Genomic DNA, 22,662 nt, shown 5'->3' with positions numbered 1-22,662 from the left:
CAGTACTACAAAAAAATTAAAATACCTCAATAATATAGTCCTAAAATATTTGCTCTATTCATTATAATGTTAATTAACATTTGAAGATCATGATAACTTCATTCTTCATAAATCCCTAACACTAAAAAGTGAGTTCATGGGAAAATTAGTAGAATAACAAAAAAGTAAGGATTCCCACTACATTTTCAGAGCTTTCTATATTATAGAAGATGATATATGTTTTTAACCACATTACAGAGGAACCTTTGAAAAAATTTAGACTTAAAACATAAATTCGCTACTGCCTTTTCCGGCAAATACTTGTAATAATAGTATGGCTTAAATAAAGAAAGGAGAAAATTGAAAACATCTTACAAGTAATAACTCATTGAATGTTTGTATAGCAAGTTTGTTCAGAAGGCTTACGTACACTGACCACTGACATGCAGCTACCCTTGAAAAGGGATATGGCAGTTTTTAGAGCCAGGAACACTGGAAGTCAGGCGTTAGAAGTGAAAAATGACTTATCCTTCTGAAGTAGGAGGAGAAATTTAGGCAAACGGAAAGTAATTACCCAACTTGGAATTGAACCAAGACGCAGGGTAAACACTAGAAAAGTACCACCCCACAAGTGTATTAAAATCCAAAGTAGTCTGGCTGTGATATTAGACGCTATGTGGTTTTTGTGGATAACACTGGAATTAGAACTCGAACCCAGCTCACAGCTCCCATCCAGGGCCTTTCATTAGCTGCCCACCCCGGAAACTCAAGACAAATTACTTAATCTTTCTGTGTCTTGTTTTTCAATTGTCCTTCTTGCTTGCATGGATTATTGAGAGAGAATACATAAAATTGTTAGCTGTTTGGAGACACTGTATAAATTCACATCATCCTGCCATTTCACTAAAAAATAGGCAGTGATTTGGCGCAGGCAGATAACTACTGATCCTTTTAATCAGGCAATGACCGTGGCACCTAAAGGAGGTGCATCTCTCTCCTCTGGTTCAAGTTCTCTCTGTGCCTAGTTACATTTAGCTGAGGAAGCTAATGAACTTCCAGGATGGCTGCAGGCCATTGGAGAGATAATGTTCACATACACCAATCATATTCTTTCTGTTATAGACTAGAGGAATAAATGCTACACACTCTAATATTTTTTAAAGAATCAGCGAATAGTTAAAAGCATACTGTTTGCTACATGGAACATGACCTTGAAAAGATGTTTTCAATTTTGGGGGCCTGCAAACAATCCTATTGCTGTCTAGTAGTTCCTCGGCAATAATTTCAGAGCCGCAGGATTGCAAAGAAGCCCAGGGCCATGATTATACATAAACTATATTTAGATGAAATGTTATCAAATCTAAAGAGGAGATATATTCTGAACTCAGCTTAATTCAACTGAACTCTGCTCTTGCACACAGTAACCAGTTATTACATTCATGGGGTTGTTAACAATAAAGCTTTGTGTAAAACGTGTTCTTCCACTATTTCTGGTAAACACTAAACACCCCTTATTAAGCTGAGGACTTTGGCTGATTCTGTTGGCACCAAATCATTAAATGTTCATGTAAATAGTGCAATAACATTCAGCGATTAAACAAGTAACAAGGTATGCTTATGCCAAACTAATCTTTTGCTTTTCTAAATTAGTTGTTAATACTACGTCCTTCTTGTGTATGGTCTCATGTTTTCATAACAACTAAATTTTCTCTGAGCTGCATTAGTATTTTAAATATGCAGTATGTTGTCCTACTGATTTATGGTCATTTCTAAGAAATTGCAAATTTGCTCAAAATATGCACTTCAGTTATTTAATCATGTGGTCTGGAGAATTATGTGAATTCCTGTAAATCTTTGTGTTGAGGTAGAAATGGTTGTTTGTTTGTTGGTTGGACAGAATGAGAAATAAGCACAAAGCTAAGCTGGCTGAGAGATCACTGGCTGCTACCGAGATGGCGGCTGCTATCTCCATTTTCATGAAGCCCTTGGTGTGAATTGTTTAGCTGTTAGTGATAAGGGAAAAGAAACCAACTATCTGAAAGGGATTTTGAAGACATTTCAAAAAAAATTGTTGGGAAGACTTAGCTAGAAATTATGATTTGATCTTTAGTGTTTACTGTTCAGAAATGTGCACCAATTATTCTTGCATAAGCAACGTTTACAGTTTAACAAGTCACAGAGTCTTCACTATGTTGTTTCTTTGGCTTCTGTGTTGAATGATTTTGCAAACTGATAACACACACCACTCTAGATGCTGTGGGCAAATCTATTTTATGATCTTACGGAATCTCAGATGACTCAACTGAGAATTATGTAGACATATTAAACCAAACTCCTCCATCTTAAGTATTACTCACAATGGCATAGTGTGGACAATGGTTATATATTTTAAGATTGAGTATGTAAAATAAACCAACAGTAAAATAGGTGAGTATACTATGATATTGAGTACCTGAATGCCAGTTAAAACCTCTTCTGTGACTTGAGCTAGAACTGATTTTATATCTTCAATGGTGAAGCCAACTAAAGGATCAGTTTCTGAAGTGTCGGTTTCTGTTTCGGACTCCTTAGGGCCTTGTTCTTGATCCAACCCCTAGAATATTGATAATAAGTGATATTCAAGTGATTTCTGGAGCACCCAATGATTTATATGCCACTTTAAATTTCTATTGGATACTATTCTACCAAGAACAATATCCATCAGGAGGAAAATTTTGATTTAACTTGGTATTACCTTGTAGTTTTATTATTCATAGGGATTATAGTAGATCAAGTCATGATGCCAAGGCAGTACCTACTTTTGAAGAAGTGAAGTGGAGATTAAGGTTGATGTGGTGGAGGAAGTTAAAACTGTGGAACCACCATCATTTGGCCCAGATTTGAATCAATGCTAAGATAAATGTTTATGTCTGGTTGAAAAAAAATCAGAGGCAAAGAAAATGGAAGGATATTTAGTTTCTCCTCCTCCCACCCCTAGAGAGTATAATGCCAAAGTACAGTTATTGAAAAAACAAAAGAGATCTTAGGTGCTCAGTACATGTATGCACTAATAAAAGCATAGTTTAAAATGAAGCTGTTATAAAAAATACAATAAAAGTGCACCTACCTTTATTTCTGTATCTAATGTTGTTGATGGCTCGATAAATGTTGAATAAATATCAAATGAGATTCCTTCTTCCAGGGGCTCTGGGAAAAGGCCACCCACAGACTGGACAACCTCTATCACTTGCTGGAGAGGAAGAGACGGACTAAATTAGAGAGCTTTCAGTGAGCAACCACAATCAGCCAGTTCCCTTACGTGTCTATTATTCTTCAGAGTCCAGCATCCTTTAAAGGCCATCTCCTCTGAATTCTTGATGCCGAAGCCCTCTTGGTTATCTGATGCTTTTGGAGGTCTATATTTTTCAATTATCATTTTATTTTGCTAATTTCTCATCTTACTCTTTTTGTGTACTCTCTCACACTGCTTCAGCGTTTGTTTCAAGCCTCAGTCTCTTATCTCCTGCCTACAAGATCTCTGTAGGCAAAGACCCAATTCTTAGAGCCCTGGAATACCCATCTGGAGTTCTGGTGCTTATTACACTCAACAACAGCCTGGTGATTGATATTACTCAGCAAAATGTAACTGTTTCTGTGGGCAGTAGTGGCGTGTCATCAGAACTTGGTGATAAGGACACTGTAAATCAGAGAGATTTACTGAAAAAATAGGGTAAGACTTCATCACCAGCCATTCACAGCTCTTTAGCAATCGTATGTCAGTCAGAGGAAGATGCTAGTCACCACTGGAAGTGAAGAAATGGGAGAGCCAAATAAAGCTAACTTTTACCATGCCTGGGCCTCCATGACGGGGGAGAAAAAGAGAAAATGAGGCTAAAAATAGCAGCAAGCAGATGACTCATTTAATTGGTTCATCTTGTTCTAATTCCATGTCAAACATGCAACATTTGACCATAATTTGATTTCCCATCTCAACTGATCTGTAGGAATAAGACTTTCCTTACTGTAAATCAATAAGTTGTTCTAGTTTATATAGTAAACTCTCATGAGCTTTTTAGTACAACTCAGATGAACTCACTCACTGCATGCTGACAAAGTTAGGCCCTGGGATTACAAGTTTGAAGACAAAACCCTGGAAATGTATACATTTACCAGATAATTACTGTCTGATGAAATCTAAAAAAAAAAATATGAAAATAATATGCATTCATTTCTAACTTTTCCATGATATTTCAGATAAATATACATGTTATATCACCATTTAGATATTAATACTTCTGATTTAGATAAGAGATACATTTTATAATCTACTGGGAGCTAGGTTATTTCTTAGTCCTCCCAATGTGTATGTATTTTGCAGTGAATTTATGTTATTAATTTTAATTTGAGTTTATAGGAAGCTGCTGCTTAGTGTTAATATACAGAAGCACCATAGTGTCCTAACTTTACAGGCAAGGAGATTTGGAAACCGAGAGGTTAAATGATTAGCCCAAGGCCAAATGATTACTTAGTGATAGGGCTAGGAGTTAACACCCCCCCCCCCCCCCCCCCCGGCTTACTGACTTCTTGGCCTATATGATTTTCAGTAAATTGTAATAAGTCATTAAGTTTCCATACTTAAAAATTATTGACATTGCTAAGCACCTACTTTCTAATCTAATAGGTGACATAACTACAGATTGTTTATCATAAATTGACTGAATGCTAGTCAAGACAGAATACTGAGAAAACGTGTTTGCAAAGTTCTTTTTTTTACATCACATTCACAAACGATTGCTTTTTTCCTAAGTGGTTGGGCATGCAGGCAGTTTCATCTTTTCACAAAATTATTTGTGCCTCTTTCTATCACTCTTAGTTTGTATCTTCTCTCATATTCGATTGCTCTTTATTTTCCCAAGCTAGGAAAAGGATACAGCTAACCATATTTTAGATTTTTTTTTTCCTGAAATACTATGGGTAAAATAAAGAAGAGACAAGGAAAGAAGATGGTGCATTTACTTAGTGGCACAGACTTTACTATACAGTGAGGAGCAGGAAGTCTGGAATGTCAGGAGAATGGTGAGACACTGAAAAGAAGGCTCGAGTTCACTGAATTTGCTCCAGTCACTGAGATGTGCAAGGTAACAGTGTTTTCTTGTAATGGAGCAAAATTTATCTTGACTGGAGTTACCACAGTGATCTAACTTCTTGTTATATTTTTTCTATACACAGATTAGGCCTTTCTGCTAATTTACCCTCACCCTCTGTTGAAGTTCCTTTCTGGTAATAGCAGATTCTACCATCTTTCCCGTGTGTCTCTTTTCCCATCAGATTATACACTTAAAATGAAGTAGGTATTTATGTACAAGTCTCTCATTTTATCCTTTAGACTCTTATGATTTGGATTTCTTTATATGGTTCATCTGGATTACTTGAAAACTACAGTTTCCTTGTCTTTGGCTGTGTGTGTGTGTGTGTGTGTGTGTGTGTGAGAGAGAGAGAGAGAGAGAGAGAGAGAGAGAGAGAGAGAGAGAGAGAGAGAGAAAGAGAGAGAGGGAGAGAGAGATCGGGGCACACACTTGGAAACTTGGCCCTTTTCAGCTCCACATCATCATTTTTTTGGTAGAGTGAAGCGCCCATTTATTCCAAGAAGCTGAAGTTCTGGATGAAAGCTGAGCTTTTCTTTCCCTTGATTTTTATGAGTGTAGCTCATATAACTATTAAATTGATTTAATTTGTGCACCAAAACTGGGGTGAGAATTTCCTTTCTTCAAGAGTTTTGCATACTATTAAAGAACCAAACCAAGGCTATGTTTTTTCTCTTTCATGAAGAATTACATTTAGCTACGTTAGTGAGTTATTATGAGGGAAAAAAAATGCCCCAATTTCAGATGCGGATAAAAATAAAGTTTTCTTTAATAATAAGAAGGTACACTTTCAAATACATAGTTTGAAATAAACATAGTGCCCAGAAGCATCATAGTGATTTTTGCTTATTATAAAATGGTAGCTTTTTTAAAAAAAAAAAGAAAAAACAAGTTTAAGGAAAATTAGAATCAATAATTGTGGTGAGAACACAGAGCCAGCAAATATGCTTAAATGAAACCGTCTGATGCAATACTTTCTTTAAAAAAATACAATTAGGCCTTTGTATTTTTTTAACAAAACCTCATGTTTTACAACATCACTGGTTCTGTAATAAAATCTATTTAAAACAGAGAGACATGGTCAGCTTTATTAAGTTAGATTTTCTGAAAGAACGTTATAATTTCCTCAAGTCTACGAATAGTTGAAGCAAATTAAATAAAGCTAGTTTTATAACTATTTTTATGCATTCCTATAGAATTGTAATTGTCTCATATTTTTTTTCCTCAAAAGTCTAATATGTTACCTCTTAAATCTGGAAAATAAAACAGAAAAAGAATCAAATAAGCTTATTAAATAACACTCCTATTTGGTACCTACACTTAGTAAACCCCCTTTTCCATGTGAGAACGGCACCCATGATATTCAGATCAGGAAACAAAGAGAAGGGCTGGAAGTGACTTGCCTGGGGCCTGATGCTGAGATTAAAAATCAGCAGCTTCTGATTATACACATATATTCATTTGGCCAAATGATCAGTTATGCTCGACTTTCAAATATCCCCTAAATATTACTTTGAATGTAAAGCAATAAATGTGTTTCTTTGCCATTTTTGAATGCTTGCACATAAATGGATATAATAAAAACAATCATGTTGCCCCATGTGAATGCCATTTATATTTTTTTCCGATAATGAGCAGAACATTTGAACCAAGGTGAGTACATTAAAAGCTCTAATAAAGAAGAGAATAGATTTCTAAACAGAATAATGGACTGTTAAGTGAACGTACAATAAATAACATCTACAAATGTGGTCACCAGAAAATTAGTTTTGCATAACTTACCAATATACATTTCCTCCAGATGTTATCTGTTACATGAAAATTAAGTTAGTTATATTGTTCATTACGTGCACATGGCATTAGTGTTATTTAAGATGGCTTACAATCTGTGTTTTAGTTGAATTGTGCTATGGTATTTAAGGAATACCAAGTAAATGGCTTTTTGGCACAGTTTAATACTCAAAATTACAAAATTTCATGGCAAACACATGCAAAAGTTTTACCTGAAAAACCAAGAGAAATCACTAGAAATCTTTGAAAAAATTGTGTATTCAACATGAATTGGATATCTACCATGGGAAATAAATGCTAAGAATTTTGACCCTTACTGGGTCAGTTTGCATTTAAAATCATTCTTACAGGAATTAGATTTTGCTTTTGGTTCTTAGTGTGTCTGAGAAGTAGAAACATTTAATCTCAAAGTCCTATTACTAGGCCGGGCGTGGTGATGCAAGCTTGTAATCCCAGCATTTGAGAGGCAGGGACCAGAGTATTGGGGTTTGTGGACAGCCTCAGCTACTTAGCAAGGCCTTTCGCCATTCAATGAGACCTTGTTTCAGAAAAAATTTTAAAAAGACTAAACAAATAGGGCTGAAGGTGTAGGTCAGAGGTACAATGCCCCTGGTTTCTATCCCCAGTACTGAAAAGAAAGAAAAAAAAAAAAGTCCTATTACTACATGCTTTCTTTCTCTACTTTTTCAAACTTAGATTTATTGTTTTTCTTGAGTAATGATTCTTTAGAGAAAGTGGTACCACTAAAATCTATGTTAAGGTGATAATTGTAAAATCATTAAAATATATTATCAAATTATTCTAGATATTAAAAACGCCATTGAGATGATAACTTTCTAGTATTTTGAATGGCAGAAAGTAAGATAAGTCTGTTCCGTCCTTTTTGAGCCACAGGCACACAGACAAAAGAGTGAGTTTGCTTTGAAGAGACATTTGTTTGGAATTGTCAGAGGATGACTTCATATGTAAATCAGAACTTACTAAAATATGTCAAAGTTTCAAAAAGCAAATTTTATTGCCAAGTTTCCCCACTATTAACTAAGGGAAAAAGGCACAAAAATTCCTGTAATGTTTTAACTATTTCCCCCTCTTGAAGAAAGGCATTACTCATTTGCAAGTCTAATTAAGAAGTACTTGTGTGGTTCTGGAAATTTTTAACAAAAAATTGTAACTCATTGCCCACAATATACAGCACATAGAGTAACAACATATGAATGCCACCTGCGAAATGCAATAAACTCAGGGAATGTCACACAGAGGTCATAAATTTAAAATGAAAAGAAGAAATGTAAAAGCCAGGATTATCAGAGAAACTAATTAATCTGTTTCGAAAGTGTTTTTCTCTTGTGTTAAGGCCATTACAAACTTCTTAACATACTCCGTAAATGTAGAGTATCAATTCTGCTACAAGAGTCCTCTTCCTTTGCATTTTTGACTTGGAAATAAATTTGCAAATACAGCACATCAGTTTTCTTTTCTATGCTTAATATGCAGTATTTATATTTTGAAAAGGTTCAAGGTGTTACCAGGCTTCTACAGGGTATGAATAGATATCTAATAGCAACTCCTATTTTTATCCATGGCATACTGGTAGTTTGAATATTTATAACTTAATAGAGCTTTGAGACCATTGGATCCATACATGCTAATCACCTAGCCAGTGAATGGTAACACAGCCCAACAAGTCAGGACAGAAATGAAGACTACCCATTCCAGCTGAAGATGCAGGGAGGAATTTAAGTTGGCAGGCCACAGTGAACCGATTTGCAATCTGGCAAAGATATTCCAGTTAACACCTTGTGCCCATTTGTATTTATATAACTTGATTTGATCTTGTTTAACTTGGGCTTAAAATAATAATTTTTTAAAAATTGGATAATCAAAGAAATCGATTCCTGAATATTTTAGATATCTTTAGTATTTTGGAGTACTTCTGCTTAAGGGCAATCTACAATTTGAAAATAAATCTGAACACGCCTATCTTAATGACCTCAGACAATAAAATCCTCTCTAATGAAACGGAAAAGGACTACATTCTTGTCACATAAATGCAATTTAAAAGGAAAAGATGTTTTGATCTGGCTCTGGTGCAACATTTCCTGAGGGAAAGAACTGTTCTTTAGATATCCAGATATTTTCTACAGATGCAATAATCTGGAAGACAGATCACTGAATTATAGGCTTTAGGCTTGGCTCTATTCCTAATTGTGTGATGCTAAGAAAATCCCTAGGCCTCAGTTTATTTATCTGTAAAAGGAGGATAATGATGATTGCTACCTGGCTACTTCATTGAATTGTTTCAAGCACAAATTAGATAATGTGGATAAAAATGCTGGGAGTTCTTCAAAGGGAAAGTATTATTAAACCCCAAGGTGTATCATTATTATTATTTATAATTACTGTTATTATTGAAAGGATCATCTTTCTAATGCCATCCTGTTCAGACATTTGACAGACTAACGTAGCCATATTTGAGGACAATGGTCCATGCTACTTTTGTATGTATTTATTAACATTGCTTGTCCAGACCAAATAACTAAGAAGAATTGGTTAATAAGAACAGCCTATCACCCTTCTCCATGTAGTCACAGTCTTTAAAATATCAAACATATATTTAGTACCATATTATTTTAAGGGCTCCTAGGTAGGATTTTGACAACTTCCCTTTTGAGACCAGCTAGTGTGACATAATTAGTTATGTGCCCTGTTAGAACTAAAGCAAATCACCTACTAACAAAAGGAGAATGTTTACACCTAACTTCCCAAATTTGAGCATCTGCCTCTTTCTTTTCCTACTCTAGCCAGTTTATTACTTCCTTTATCTTTTGTTTTTCAACACCAAATGTGGCCTGTGGTTGCCCAGGGTGCCTTCATTTTGCAAAGATCCTCTTCAACAAATATTGTCAAAAGTGGAGTTAAAGCAGTCCAGGGCAAATTTTCAACACATCTTTTTCGTGAAAATAAAACACCAGAACTCTTGAAACGACTAAATTTGGCATTGTACTTTTGATTCTGACATTGACCTGATCTGGTAACTTCCTCAGGGTGAGAGTCAGAAAGTATGATTTCATTATAAATAGCTGGAAAATACCTAAAGCGTTTCAAAAATATTTTAGAGGTTACTTGAAACATTTTTGTTTAGCTTACCAGCATATATTTTAAAAGGCAAAATATTGAAGTCAGCATAAGACATCTCAAACAATTGTAGTTATATATAAAACTTTGTTTGACTTCATCTAGGTATAGTATTTAAATTTCTTTTTAATATTTAAAAATTAAAGTATTCCAAATGATTTCTTCTTTAAGGATTTGAAATTGAATATCAGTATTAGTCAATTAACCAGGGTTATAAAGATGAGGTATGCAATTATCTTTATGGAGAGAGAGCCTGTTTCAAATTATCAAATATACATTCAAAAATTTGATTTTACACATATCATATTCTCATTGCATGACCTTCATATTTGAGAATTTTCTCTTTGAATAAGTACCTATAATTTGCAGAAATTATGAGACAATAACTTACAATGGTTAGAACAGAAATTCCAACAGAAGAACACTAGGTCCTTTGTCCTGGCTCTTTTTTTTTTTTTCCTGGACTTTGTTATTTGACAGTTTAAACTACCTGACTAGGAGGAGGTTGAAACTCTATTGAATAAAGCTATACATGTAATTTGCTTCACTTCAAAGCGTACTGATTGAACTGTACTTCAGTCCTGGAGTCATCAGTTGAAAGTGAAAAAAAAAAAACCTCTTAAAATTATATTGAAACTAATTTCATTTAGAAATACAGAGTTCGAGGGAGGGGGAATTAGAATGTCTATAAAGCGCTATAAAATTTTTAGAGAAGTCAACATAATATTATTATTTCTGACCTCTTAGACCCAAGATGTCTATTTTAAGTAATCTGACATTAAAAATGTGCTGACAAATATAGATTTCAAAAACAATACAGGAAGTTGTAAATCAGTTGGTAACCCTTAGAATCAAGGAAATAAGAGACCGCGAAAATGGAGTCATTTACTTTAGACAACCTCAACCTTAATTTTTAACTAGAGAAAATTTGCAGTAGGCATATTTACATTTGGGGCAATTTATTCATAGATTATATGTTTCCTTTTTCTCCAATAGGCTCATAAATTATTCCTAGGAAACATGTTGTCACAGTTATAAATATTTTCCCCTTTGTTTAGCTTCCCCTCATCCCTACCTTTTTATTACTTTTTTTTTTTTTAAAGCCCATACTAACTGATTCTTTAGCTGTATTAGACTTCTCTGGTCAGTAGGGAAGAATTTTCTTGCTTTGTAGAAGAGTACTGCCAGTTTCCCTTATGCGCTTGTCATTCTAGAAACAGGCCTCTTTCAGGAAGAACTGAAGCCCTTCTTAGGCAGAGCAGTTCTTTATTTTTTTCACAGGGTTGTCATTTCAGTAACATGAAGAGTTACTAATTTACTTTTTTTTTTTTTTTTTTTTTGGTGGTACTGGGGTTCCTGGAAACCCTTCTATCTCCGGGCTACACTCCCAGACCTATTTTATATTTTTTTATTTGGAAACAGGGTCTCTTAAGCCAGTGCGGCTGGTTCGAACCTGCGCGATCCTCCTGTCTCCGCCTCCCAAGCGCGGGGATTACAAGTGTGTGCCACCTCGCCCCGCTACTAATTTACTTTTAAAGAACGGGTCTGGTGCCTTAAGGTTTTAGAGATTTTCATGGAATTTGAAGTCTTAGAAATTAACTACAAAACTGATTTTGTGGACAATGATATATATAGTAATAGATGTTCTCAAAAAAGACTTGTCATCTATAATCTGAAAATCATGCTAGTTTAGTTAAAAACAGTGACTCTGAAACATTTAGGTGGTATTTTTATTGCAGATTATAATGTTCTAGAAATCTAGGTTGTGGTTTTTTTTTCCCCCCCTCCTTAAATGTATTCATAGTCCTGGACTGGTTCTGTCACACCATAGAGAGTATGTCTGAGAACATTTTCTTTGTTTATAACATTTGGGAGTTGGATTACATCATCATCTCTGGTCCAGTTACAGACGTTATATCCTATGTTACTAAATTTCAAGTGGCTTTTTCTCTATTTACATAAGACTCTGTATTGCCTACCTGTGTAGATCCCCAGATTTAGAATTTTTCTATCATGATGCAGAAGAACATTTGGGCTACATACTCTGTGCTTACTGGAATCTCAGACAGGCAGAAGCCTGTCCATTTATATCTACCTAATTATCTTCCCAAAACACCTCCTCCTCCTCCTCCTCCTCCTTCTCCTCCTCCTCCTCTTCCTCCTCCTACTCCTCCTCCCACTTTATCTTTCAGTAGCATCACCAGTCTCAGTCACTGGACTCAAAGCTTGTGGTTATCTTCAGTCATTCCCTCCTCCTTGTTTGTAACATCAAATCAGCAACAAAACTCACTGGGGCACCTCCATGAAGTCTGCCACACCTGCCCCTTAGTATTCATGACAATGCACATCTTGCAGCCTTCAAATTCAAGTTCTTCCCTTCACAAATCTTGAGCTCCAAGTAGTAAAGACTAGTCACTCTTTCCCAATATGCATATTTCTTAGATGAAAAAAAAAGAAAAAAAAAAAACAGAACAAAAGCCAAATCAAAATATGAATGAAGCTGCTTTCCCAGCCCAACTTGCCTGCACTGTGCCCTCTGCTGGGAGGGTCTTGGCAGGCAGTACTCCATCCCGTCTTCCAGGCCAGCTCACTCATCTCAGTGAAGTTTTCTTGTCTTTCTTATTTTTATTTTTTATTGTTTTGGTGGTGGTCCTGGGGATGGAACCTTCTACCTCCGGGCTATACTCCCAGACCGATTTTATATTTTATTTGGAAACAGGGTTTCTTAAGCCAGTTAGTTAGGCTGGCTTCAAAACTGCGCAATCCATCCTCCTGTCTCTGCCTCCCAAGCCTGGGGATTACAAGCGTGCGGCACCACGCCCCGCGTTTTCTTGTCTTTCTGAAGCTCTCACAGTATTTTGTTTATTCCTTAAGCTGATGGAATATTTTGCTTATTCCTCTTGCAAAGCACTGTCGCATGGATAATAGCAATAGAATAATAGCAATAAATGAGTGATCTCCCTCCATTTTGTGGAAGAGCATGGGAGGCATTCATTAGATGTTGAGTGTGCCCTGAGGGTATTCGTTCTTCCCTGCTTTGCTTGATCAGCTACAATTTGGTTTAAAAAGGGTGTCATGAAAAATGACACCACCTGGAAGCCAACCTAGGGGCCTGTTGTGGCATCAGTGCGGTGCCTGCATTCTGAGTTGTCCGTGGAGTCCTGAGTGTTTGTTTGATGAGCACAATGACAGACAGCCAGAGTCTCACTGATTCAGTAATGAGGACAGTTGTTTTGAACTGGTTGATGATTAAACTGATGTATAAACTGACTGGGGGTTGTTTTATAGACATGATGTAGCTTCTGATTAAAAACAACAACAATAACAAAAAAAAAAAAAAACCTCAGTCATAGTTTTTCCCTAATACCTAGCTCCTGATGGAAGTAACTTCAGAAAATCTCTAGGGGCTGTTGAAATGCCTTACCATATATCACAATTCTCATTGCATTTTGACTGCTTCCAAGTTACAGTGACCTCTGTTTCCTACCCTCACTGCCCACTGCAACAGATGCCTACTGGAGTCAGCAGTGGGCAGTGCTGGCCACCATGGCCACCATGCTGGAGTACACACTGATGATGCAAAAAAAAAAAAAAGAAGAAGCAGCAGCTCTCACTTACTGAAAACTTGCTCTGTACTTGATATTGGACTGGTTAGAAAACTTTTTTTTTTTTTTTGGTACTGGGGATGGAATCCAGGGGGCATTCTCCCTCCAAGCTACACCCCCAGCCCTATTTTTTATTCTTTATTTTGAAACAAGGTCTCACTGAGTTGCAAAGGACCTCACTAAGTAGCTGAGGCTGTGCGTGAACTGCAGTCCTCCTGTCTCAGCCTCTCAAATGCCAGGATTACAAGCGAATGCCACCACGCCCAGCTAGAAAGCACATTTTAACACTCGTTTTTTCAGGTCATACTATGTTGTGAAGAGACTTTTTGTTGGCCTTACTTTTCATTATTTTCTTATTTGTTTTTGCAGCTATTAGGGTCTAACTCAGAGCCTCCCACATGCTAGGCAAGTGTTCTACCTTTGAGTCACACTCCCAGCCCTGGCTTCTTTTTTTTTTTTTTTTCTTTTTAAGTTGAAGAAACTAAAGTTCAAAGAAGTTAAATAACTCTCTCAAAGTCACACAAGTAGAAAATGGTAAGAGCTCTGGTCAGAACTTGAATCCAGATCAATTTGGCTAGAAAACTCCTAACCTGACCCTTAGCGACAACTGGAATTCTGGTTGTACTTAGATTGCCTGAAATGTTCATCTCTAGTTTATGGGTGAAGAATAGAGGTTTAGAAAAATAAAATGATGTATGCACACTAGGGATCTGAAAAGATAAATTATCTGGTAATTTCAGAAAGAGCTATTGCTCTTTACAGTACTAGGCCAACAGTGCATTCTTCCAAAAATAAGCCAATGAAAGTAAGGCATGGTAGATTAAACATTTTTTTAACATGGCAAGATAGAAAAAATTGGGTTTATAAAAAATCCAAGGACATGATTAATTCATTCGTGTAAACAAGAAAGCATAGGAGTTCCAGTTTGCTTTTGATGACTGAAATGTCACGTTCCTGATCAAATGGCAATTTATCCTATTTGTTGGAATTGTAATTACTGCTTTCATTTGAATCACAGTTTTCTCTAGGTAGAGGCATACAGAAAAACAATGGATAACCTAGATGGTTAAAACATACACTGAGAGGTAGGTATGGTTGTACGCATAAATCTCTCCCACCACTTCCTGTAATGTGCTTGAAATGCATTTCCATATTTTTAATTAACACTTAGTTTCAACAAACTTTCTGGAGGCCATTTAAATCACAAATTGGGGGAAAAGCAAATTTATTTTATCAGAAAATTGACTATGGACTATTTTGGAAGCTTTTATTATTTTTACATATTAGTGATTAAAATTAAATATGGCCTGATTACTCATGACAGAAGACGGCAGTGAAATCATTTTCATGGCTGATATAATTGTAAAGTCAGACCTGGGAGAATGAGATACTAGTTCTGTTATGGACGAGGCTCATTGTCTATCCCGCAGCTCCGATCCCTGATCAGATACATCTGTTCCACCAAAGAAGGACAGGGCTGTGCCAAGCTGCTCTTCCAGCGGAGATCCCGCGGCCTGCCGACTGTCGCGGCAGCTGTCCCATAGGGACTGCACTGCCGCTTCTGCCCCAAGGAGTTTAGGCACCTATATTTATGGTTTGAACCTTTCTTTTCTTTGAGTGGGAAAAAGAGAATGCACAAATAGTTTAAAAATTCTAGCACCAAAAGCGCTATGTCACCTGCTATGTGGAAGCACTGTCAGGGTCACAAGTGAAAGGGGTATCTGCAGCTTTCCGAGGGTATCTGCCCCTCTGTGGACCCATGACACAGGCCACTGTTTCCTCATCTACAAAATGGGGTGACAATGGCTGCTTGCTCCACGGGCCTCTGTGAGGATGAAATCAATTTGTGGAAAGTGCTTTCCACGGTGTCTGGTGTGTTGAAAGAGAGTAAAAGCGCAAGTTTTTTTTATTTTGTATTTTGTATTTGTTCATCATAAATTTATATCTCCAGCAGTGCTAAACAAACCTCTCTGAGAGTAGGGATTTGATCTGTTTGGTTCCCCACTTCATTTACTAGCAGGTGGCTGAAAAATAGTGGGAAAGTAATAAATATTTGTTGAATAAGTAAATGTGGAAAATCATCGTGTGGCCTTCAGCAGTCAATAAGTCAGTATCTCATCATCCCCCGTGGCTGTATAGTCTCTTGACATACAAGGTATCAGAGCTTAGGATCCCCCATCCCTCCAACTTGACCTGTGCTCAGGTTGCTCCCCACCAGGGTGTCCAGTCCTAATCACTGACTTTTCCATGTTCCTCATGTGCTGCACCTTTCCTCCAGAATGGATGTCTATGCTAGACGGAGTTACACTGAATGAACAGATTGTGGCAATGAGACTGAAATTTCAGGATGAGTGTAGTCTACTGCCTGACGAGGGAATTATTCAGGCCAGGAAAACCCTGGAAGGGTCGTTCTGGTTTTCACACTTTTATGAACACAGCTTTGGTATGAGGGGTGGCTAATGAAGCCAGTGACTCTGGCCCAGCATCTTAATTTACTCGATTCAGGGAACTTCTCGGTATTTATAAATGAACCCTGTACATTAGGCAACCTATATTTAGATTAAAAAAAAATCAGAAAACAGCACCTCCTGTGAAATAGTGCTTCAACATATTGGAATATCAATGGACTCTAGCAAAGCTAACATCATTTAAGTAATCAAAACCAAGCAAAGACAATGAGCGATTGTTTCAAAATTCTTCTGCTAAAAATGAGAAACCAGGGTTAAAAACATGCGAATAATAAAGGTATAGTTGCAAAACTACCTATAACATTAACTAGGTAAATCTAATTATACAATCTGCAATTAGGTCTCGACATACTTCAGATTGCTGGTATCTCTGGAAACATCAGCCACCTGATTACCATCATCACACAGGAGATGAAGGCTTTGCCTTAGAAGGATCTGGAGTTCAAGGCATGTTTTGAAGAACAGATAGACTATCAAAATGTTGTGAAAAGACACCTTCCATTTCTTTTCTATTTTTTTTCTATTACAAGCTTTTTATTCTCATTGCATTCAACAATATTGTGTAAATACTAAGAAACAATTGAGAAGATAATATTCTTTATTCTAAAAATACAAGCTTCCTTATATTTTCCTGTAATTGGTCCATTCGTTTACTTATTGATGGTTTTGCTCTGGTTTGAGACACAGGTATATAACATTGTAAATGATTCTTTTATCAGACTGATTTTTCTATTGGCACATCATAAGACACTTTATTATTTTAACAAGATTTTTTTTAAAGCATTTGCTGTTATATCTCTGAACTTCACCATCTCACTAGCATCTGTCAGATTTAATCACCTACAGACTACCTTATAAAGATTACCTTATCAGAAAAAGTGTCATCTTGTGAGCTTAGGTGTGAGAATTGCAAAATAAAGCTGAGCTACACTAACAACTGCTGTGCTAATTTATTGTAAATTATGTTTTTTTTTTGTTTGCAGAGATAAGACACAAGAAGTGTTTCTATTTAAATTCATTTCCTATTATTTCAACATAAATACCAAACAGCTCACCAAAAAAGCAAGAACATAGTGTATTCTTTAAATAGGTTCTAGTGACAGTAAAATTTATTTTCTAAGCTCTTGGTACAAGGCGTGTCACGCTGTTCTAAGTGCAGTATCATACAGCACAATTAAAATAAAACAAAGATGCTTAGACGGTTAGTTGGAAATTTCTGATTGTCATGTGACCAGTGCTGATTTATAGGATATGAACTGGAAATAATTGCCTAGCAAGCTGGCCTACAACAAAGCTTTAATTCACGGGGCTGACACTGTAAACTCATAATCTGTCGACCTAGCACCAGCCATGATAGATTACAGCCGTTCAGAACACATAAAGCATGTCCCTTTCATGAACATTCTGGGAACTGTAGTTCAGATGACCCCAGTAAAAACACTGCAATGGTTTTAACCAGGCTGTTTCTCTAAGAAATGTAAAAATCATGAGTCATTATATTATTAAAATTCAGAACTAGGTGGCAATGAATCACATGAAGTTATCACCTTGAAATCACCAAAGAGAGCATAAATTGGTCCTATAAAGCTCCATGAGTCTCAATGCATTTTTAACAAGATGAACCTCTTATATAAACAAGGTTTTATTTTTATATTTATTGTTATTATTATTAAAACTAGGGTGAAATTTAGTACTCATAAAAGTGAAGGGCTAATGTTGAGGGCTTGAGCCAGAAAGAGCACAAGCCTATGTTTTGTAGATTCCTTTACATAGCTCCGCCAATATATTTTGACCTATTTTTGTTCTTATGAGTCAATACCAAACAGGGGAATTTGTGTGGTCTTTAAAACATGCATTAGTGGGTAGGGCATGTGGAAACAGGCCCTCAACTCTATCTTGATTTTTAACCTAAATGAGGATTTGAACTCTAGTCTCAGGGAATCGGTTGCGAGCCAACATAGCCCTTTCAGCCCAACAGCCCCTTCACCCCCTTTTAAAAACATTTTGGACCTTTCAAAAGTAAGGAAGTTGAAATACCATTTAAGGAAAAAGTGAAAAACCATCTTGCTAGATTTGCCATGGCTCTCTGCTTGTAAGCATTAGACTGTACCAGACACGTGTTTGCCTGGGCTGTAAGATTGGATTTGAGGCCGGGCATGGTGACTCACATCTGTACTCTTAGTACTTAGCAGGCTGAGAAAGGAGGATCGAATGGGTTCAAAGATGGCCTTAGCTATTTATTGAGGCTCTCAGCATCTTAGTGAGACCCTGTTTTCAAATAAAAATATAAAATAGGTCAGGGAGTGTAGCACGTAGAAGGCCCCTAAGTTCCATCCCCAGTACTGCAAAAAAAAAAAAAAAAAAAAAATCGGATTTTGGTTTGAGTCTGATGATCTGGTCATGTTTCATGTACTAGAGACACTGCAGGAGCAGGATTTCAGTCCTCACTGGTTTACAGTCTGGAGATGGGGTTAGAAGGCCAGTGATCCAAACATGTGTATAATTACAGAACTATGTAAATGGCTACATTTGGGCTGAAGTGTAGAATTACTGGGTTAGTCACCTTTTGCTTAGCAGACAACTGAATAATATACCAGTCAGGGGTCAGCCTAACAAAGGATGGCCAAGAAAGGGAAGGGCATAGTAAGCTCGGTGGAGAGACCCACTGTCAGGGGTCTTCATCTCCTCACAGTTATTACCCAAAGCCAGAGGAATATGTGGCATTAAATGACTTGGAGTAAAACATATACCCAAGTAAATTTGGCTCTTGGGGAATTTGAGCATAATTGTTAATTTCTGATACATATTACTTTGATTAAAGAGAACAGAAGAAATACTGCTGTTAGCCAATAGTTATTTTTGCTTTATATGTTGTAGTTAAAAGAATACAAATAGACCTCCGGTGATAGATTCTGGGAAACACACTTGATAGCTAAATATAAAAAATCCAAATATTAATAACTACTGACATTTATATAGTCCTTTCCTCTCAAAGCTCTTGACAAACATTACTGACTGTATATACAGAGGACTAGCACTGAAATGTTGCTCCCCTTTCAAAGGATGAGACATTAATCTGAGAAAAGAGTACCAAGTGGATGATCTACTTAAAATATAGGCCTGCAGAATTTAGGTGTACATCTGGAACTGAAAACTCACACTGCTTCACCTCTCAAAATGCGTCTCATATTTTATTTCATTGAACATTGTTACAGGAACACTGTTACATCCTTTTATTGAATTACTGGGTTTCTGTAGCTGCTGTCTCTTACTAAGAATCCTACCATATTTTTTTCCTTAGGTTAGGTCCAAGGCAGTTAATGGTTGCTATGGGTCAGAGCATGAGACCAGGGCCGATGGCATCTCCATTCTGAACACAGCAGCTCCAGTTCTCTAGCGCCTCCTCGTGTGCAGTGGGCTGATATGCTGGTGCCACACAGGAGTGCTGTCTACTGAAGGACTAGTTGTTTCATCTGGAACCAAGGTGTTCTTAGTTATCTGGAAACATCCTCTGTCTCAAATATTACAAAATCAAATATTACAAAATATTTGATCAAATGAGTTGCTGCTGGGCTGCTTGACGACAGCGATTAGAAGGATGTTATGGTTATTGTAGTCACTTGGACAAAGTATAAATTACATGATACTCATTTTTAAAGGCCAGAATATATAAAATGTTTAATGTATACACTTAAGGCCCTTACTGTAAAATACTAAGTATTTTATTGCATTCTGACAGTATGACTGGCAATAACAGAAATATAAATTAAGGTTCTTTATACTTCCTGTAACAATGTTCAAAATGAGACATTTCAATTCAGGACTTATTTCAAATAATTTAAATTTTAACATGCCCTCCTCTATAAATCTTATATATTTTCAAAAGGCAAGCTAAAGTCCTTCAAGCTTTCATATTTTTTTCAGAAAACAAGATGCTATTTATTTAATCTATTTATTTGGGTACTGGGGATTGAACCCAGAAGTACTCTACTTCTGAGCTGTATCCACAGCTCTTTTCTATTTTTTTTGTCTTGTTTTTGTTCTGAAACAAGGTCTCACTAAGTGCTTGAGAATCTCACTAAGTTGCTGAGGCTGGCCTTGAACCTGCTATTCTCCTGTCTCAGCCTCCCAAGCACTGGGGTTATGGGAGGGCACCACCATACCTGGTTGGGAGCTCTGTATTTATTTTAAAAACTCTTGTTTATGCCATCATTGTCAGAGTGCATTACTGAGCAAGCACCACAGACTGAGTACTGTCTTAGGTTATTGGGGATTCAAAGATGAACAACACACTGTCCCAGCTTTCGAGACGTTCACAATTTAGTGAATGGGTGGAGGATCTGGTAGGAATGACATATGAGGAAATTTTCAGAGTGAAATAGGCCTATGCATTTTTTTTTGTGTGTGTATGTGTTTTATTGGGAATTGAAGTCAGGGGAACTCTACCTCTGAACTATGCCCCAGCCATATTTTATTCTTATTTTGAAACGGGGTCTTGCTAGGTTGCTAGGAGTCCTGCTAAGTGGCTGAGGCTGGATTTGAACCTATAACCCTCCTCCTGTCTTGGCTTTTTAAGTGCTGGGATTACAGGTGTGAGCCACTGAGTCTGGCTTGGAACAATTTTTATTTTATTTATAGGTGCTCTAAAAATATAGCAAAGGAATAGTGAATTCATTCTGATAGGAGGAAAGAGATAAAATATTAAGGGAAAACTTAAAGGGGAGATGGTGTCTGAGTTCAATAACGATACGTAAGAGCATGCAGATGGTGTTGGAGAGAGGAGAAAGTCCCAAAGAGACAGGCCGGCAGAAGTAGCATATACAAATGAATAGAAACAGAGAAAACATCCCAGAACAAAGACACCCATGTGTTGGTAAAGGGATGGGGTCAGACAGGCCTAGGTACCGTCTCAGTTTTGGTATTTAATAACTACATAAACTTTTGGTGAATTATTTAATCTCCTGTAAGTCTTAGGTTTTCCACCTGTCAAATGGTGAAAACTGGCAATAATCCAAATGGTAGAGCCAAATTTACAGGGAAAATACTTATATCAAAAACATTTAAATGAAGACAACTGAAATAAAAATTAGGGTGTTGACATTTAACGACAACAAAGTAGAATGTAGTGGGAGTGCTGTTTTAAAAGATTGTAATATTTAGCAAGGCGTGGTGGTGCGCGCTTGTAATCCCAGCATTCGTGAGGATGAGACTGGGGGATTGTGATGCACAGACAGCCTCAGCTACTTAGTGAGGCCCTTGGCAACTCAGTGAGATCCTGTTTCAAGAAAATTTTAATAAGACTAAAAAATAGGGCTGGGGGTGTGGCTCGGAGGTAGAACACCCCTGGGTTCCATCCCCAGTACCACACACACACACAAAAAAAAAAAAAAAAAATTGTAATATTTCTAATTACAAATGTGACATACAGTCTTATAGGGTAATTTATAATTAGCAGTATGGGTATGTCTTTTGCTATAGCTATATTAAAAAGAAAGAGAAAGAAAAAGAAAAGCCAGATCAACGGGCTTATTTTCCATATGTCCAAATAATATCCAGCAATTTTAAAAATCAAATTTAGCAAGAGTTAGAACAATGTATTTCTCTCATCATTTGCTGAGAGGAAGCCTGCTTGATTAATGTAATTAAAGGCTTGCTTGTAACTCAAGACTCAATTAAAAAAATAAATTTGGCCTTATTACTTTACTTCCAACTGGTGGTTTTCCTAGTGTGATTTTTGAGCTAAAATCTGTGGCTGCTTTGTTCATGACACATGAATTGTTTTAGCACATCCTTTCCCCTGCTGTGCATATGATTAAGAAAGCAGAGGTTAAATAGTGCAGTAAAGAATTGAGTAAATTCATTCTATTTTTGTTCACAGTGCCTTTAAGTCCCTCCTCCCCCTTTTCAAGACTGGAAGAGTAAAGAAACTTAATATCTTCTCTTGGAATTAAAAAAAATATGTTCTTATGCTGAAAATACGACTTCTCTCAACATTTTCTAGTACACTGGTTTTGTTACGTCTGTGTTCTAGGTATGGTCTGTATTGGCCAGAAAATCAAGTACATCCTACCATTTACTGGATGCTAATGTCTGCTGAGCAATTCAATAATAAGTTTTTTATTTTTATAAAATATAACAATTTTATAATATTTTTATTGTAATTATTTTATTTTTCCTTTATGATAATCTTATGAGTATAATCATTCTCATTTTTTCATGGTACCGGGGATTGAACGAAGGGAAATTCTACATCCCAGCTGTACCTCTAACTCTTTGAATATTTTATTTTGAACACGTTCTCTCTAGGTTGCTGAGAATCTTGCTAAGTTGCTGACACTGGTCTTGAATCTGTGCTCCTCTGTTTCAGCCCCCAAATCCTGGGATTACAGGTGAACATCAGAGGCTCTGAGGGTCAACGCTATTGCTAAAGGTCCTGCAATTAGCAGGCAGCAGATAAAACTGGGGCGCTAACTCTGGTCCATCTTATTCTAAACACTGACATTTTATTTATTTATTATTTAGTAGTCGGATTTTGATTTGAGAAATTTGAATCTAGATCTG

At 36.6% G+C, this 22,662-nt stretch overlaps 1 protein-coding gene across 1 annotated transcript in view; it reads right to left on the bottom strand.

The window, feature by feature from the left end:
* CABCOCO1 (ciliary associated calcium binding coiled-coil 1) overlaps nucleotides 1–22,662 on the bottom strand; it is a gene marked incomplete at both ends in the record, with an annotated part of 91,130 nt that overhangs the window by 3,061 nt on the left and 65,407 nt on the right. The window contains 2 exons of the mRNA XM_080695365.1: nucleotides 2,432–2,572; nucleotides 3,086–3,208. Of these exons, the coding sequence (XP_080551491.1) occupies nucleotides 2,432–2,572; nucleotides 3,086–3,208 (264 nt within the window). The remainder of the gene's footprint in view (nucleotides 1–2,431; nucleotides 2,573–3,085; nucleotides 3,209–22,662) is intronic.

The sequence above is a fragment of the Muscardinus avellanarius genome (assembly GCF_963383645.1).
Source record: "Muscardinus avellanarius genome assembly, chromosome: 4".
In the NCBI taxonomy this organism is placed as follows: Eukaryota; Metazoa; Chordata; class Mammalia; order Rodentia; family Gliridae; genus Muscardinus; species Muscardinus avellanarius.
The sequence above is the reverse complement of the archived record's forward strand: the minus strand, read 5'-3'. Positions and strand labels throughout refer to the sequence as shown.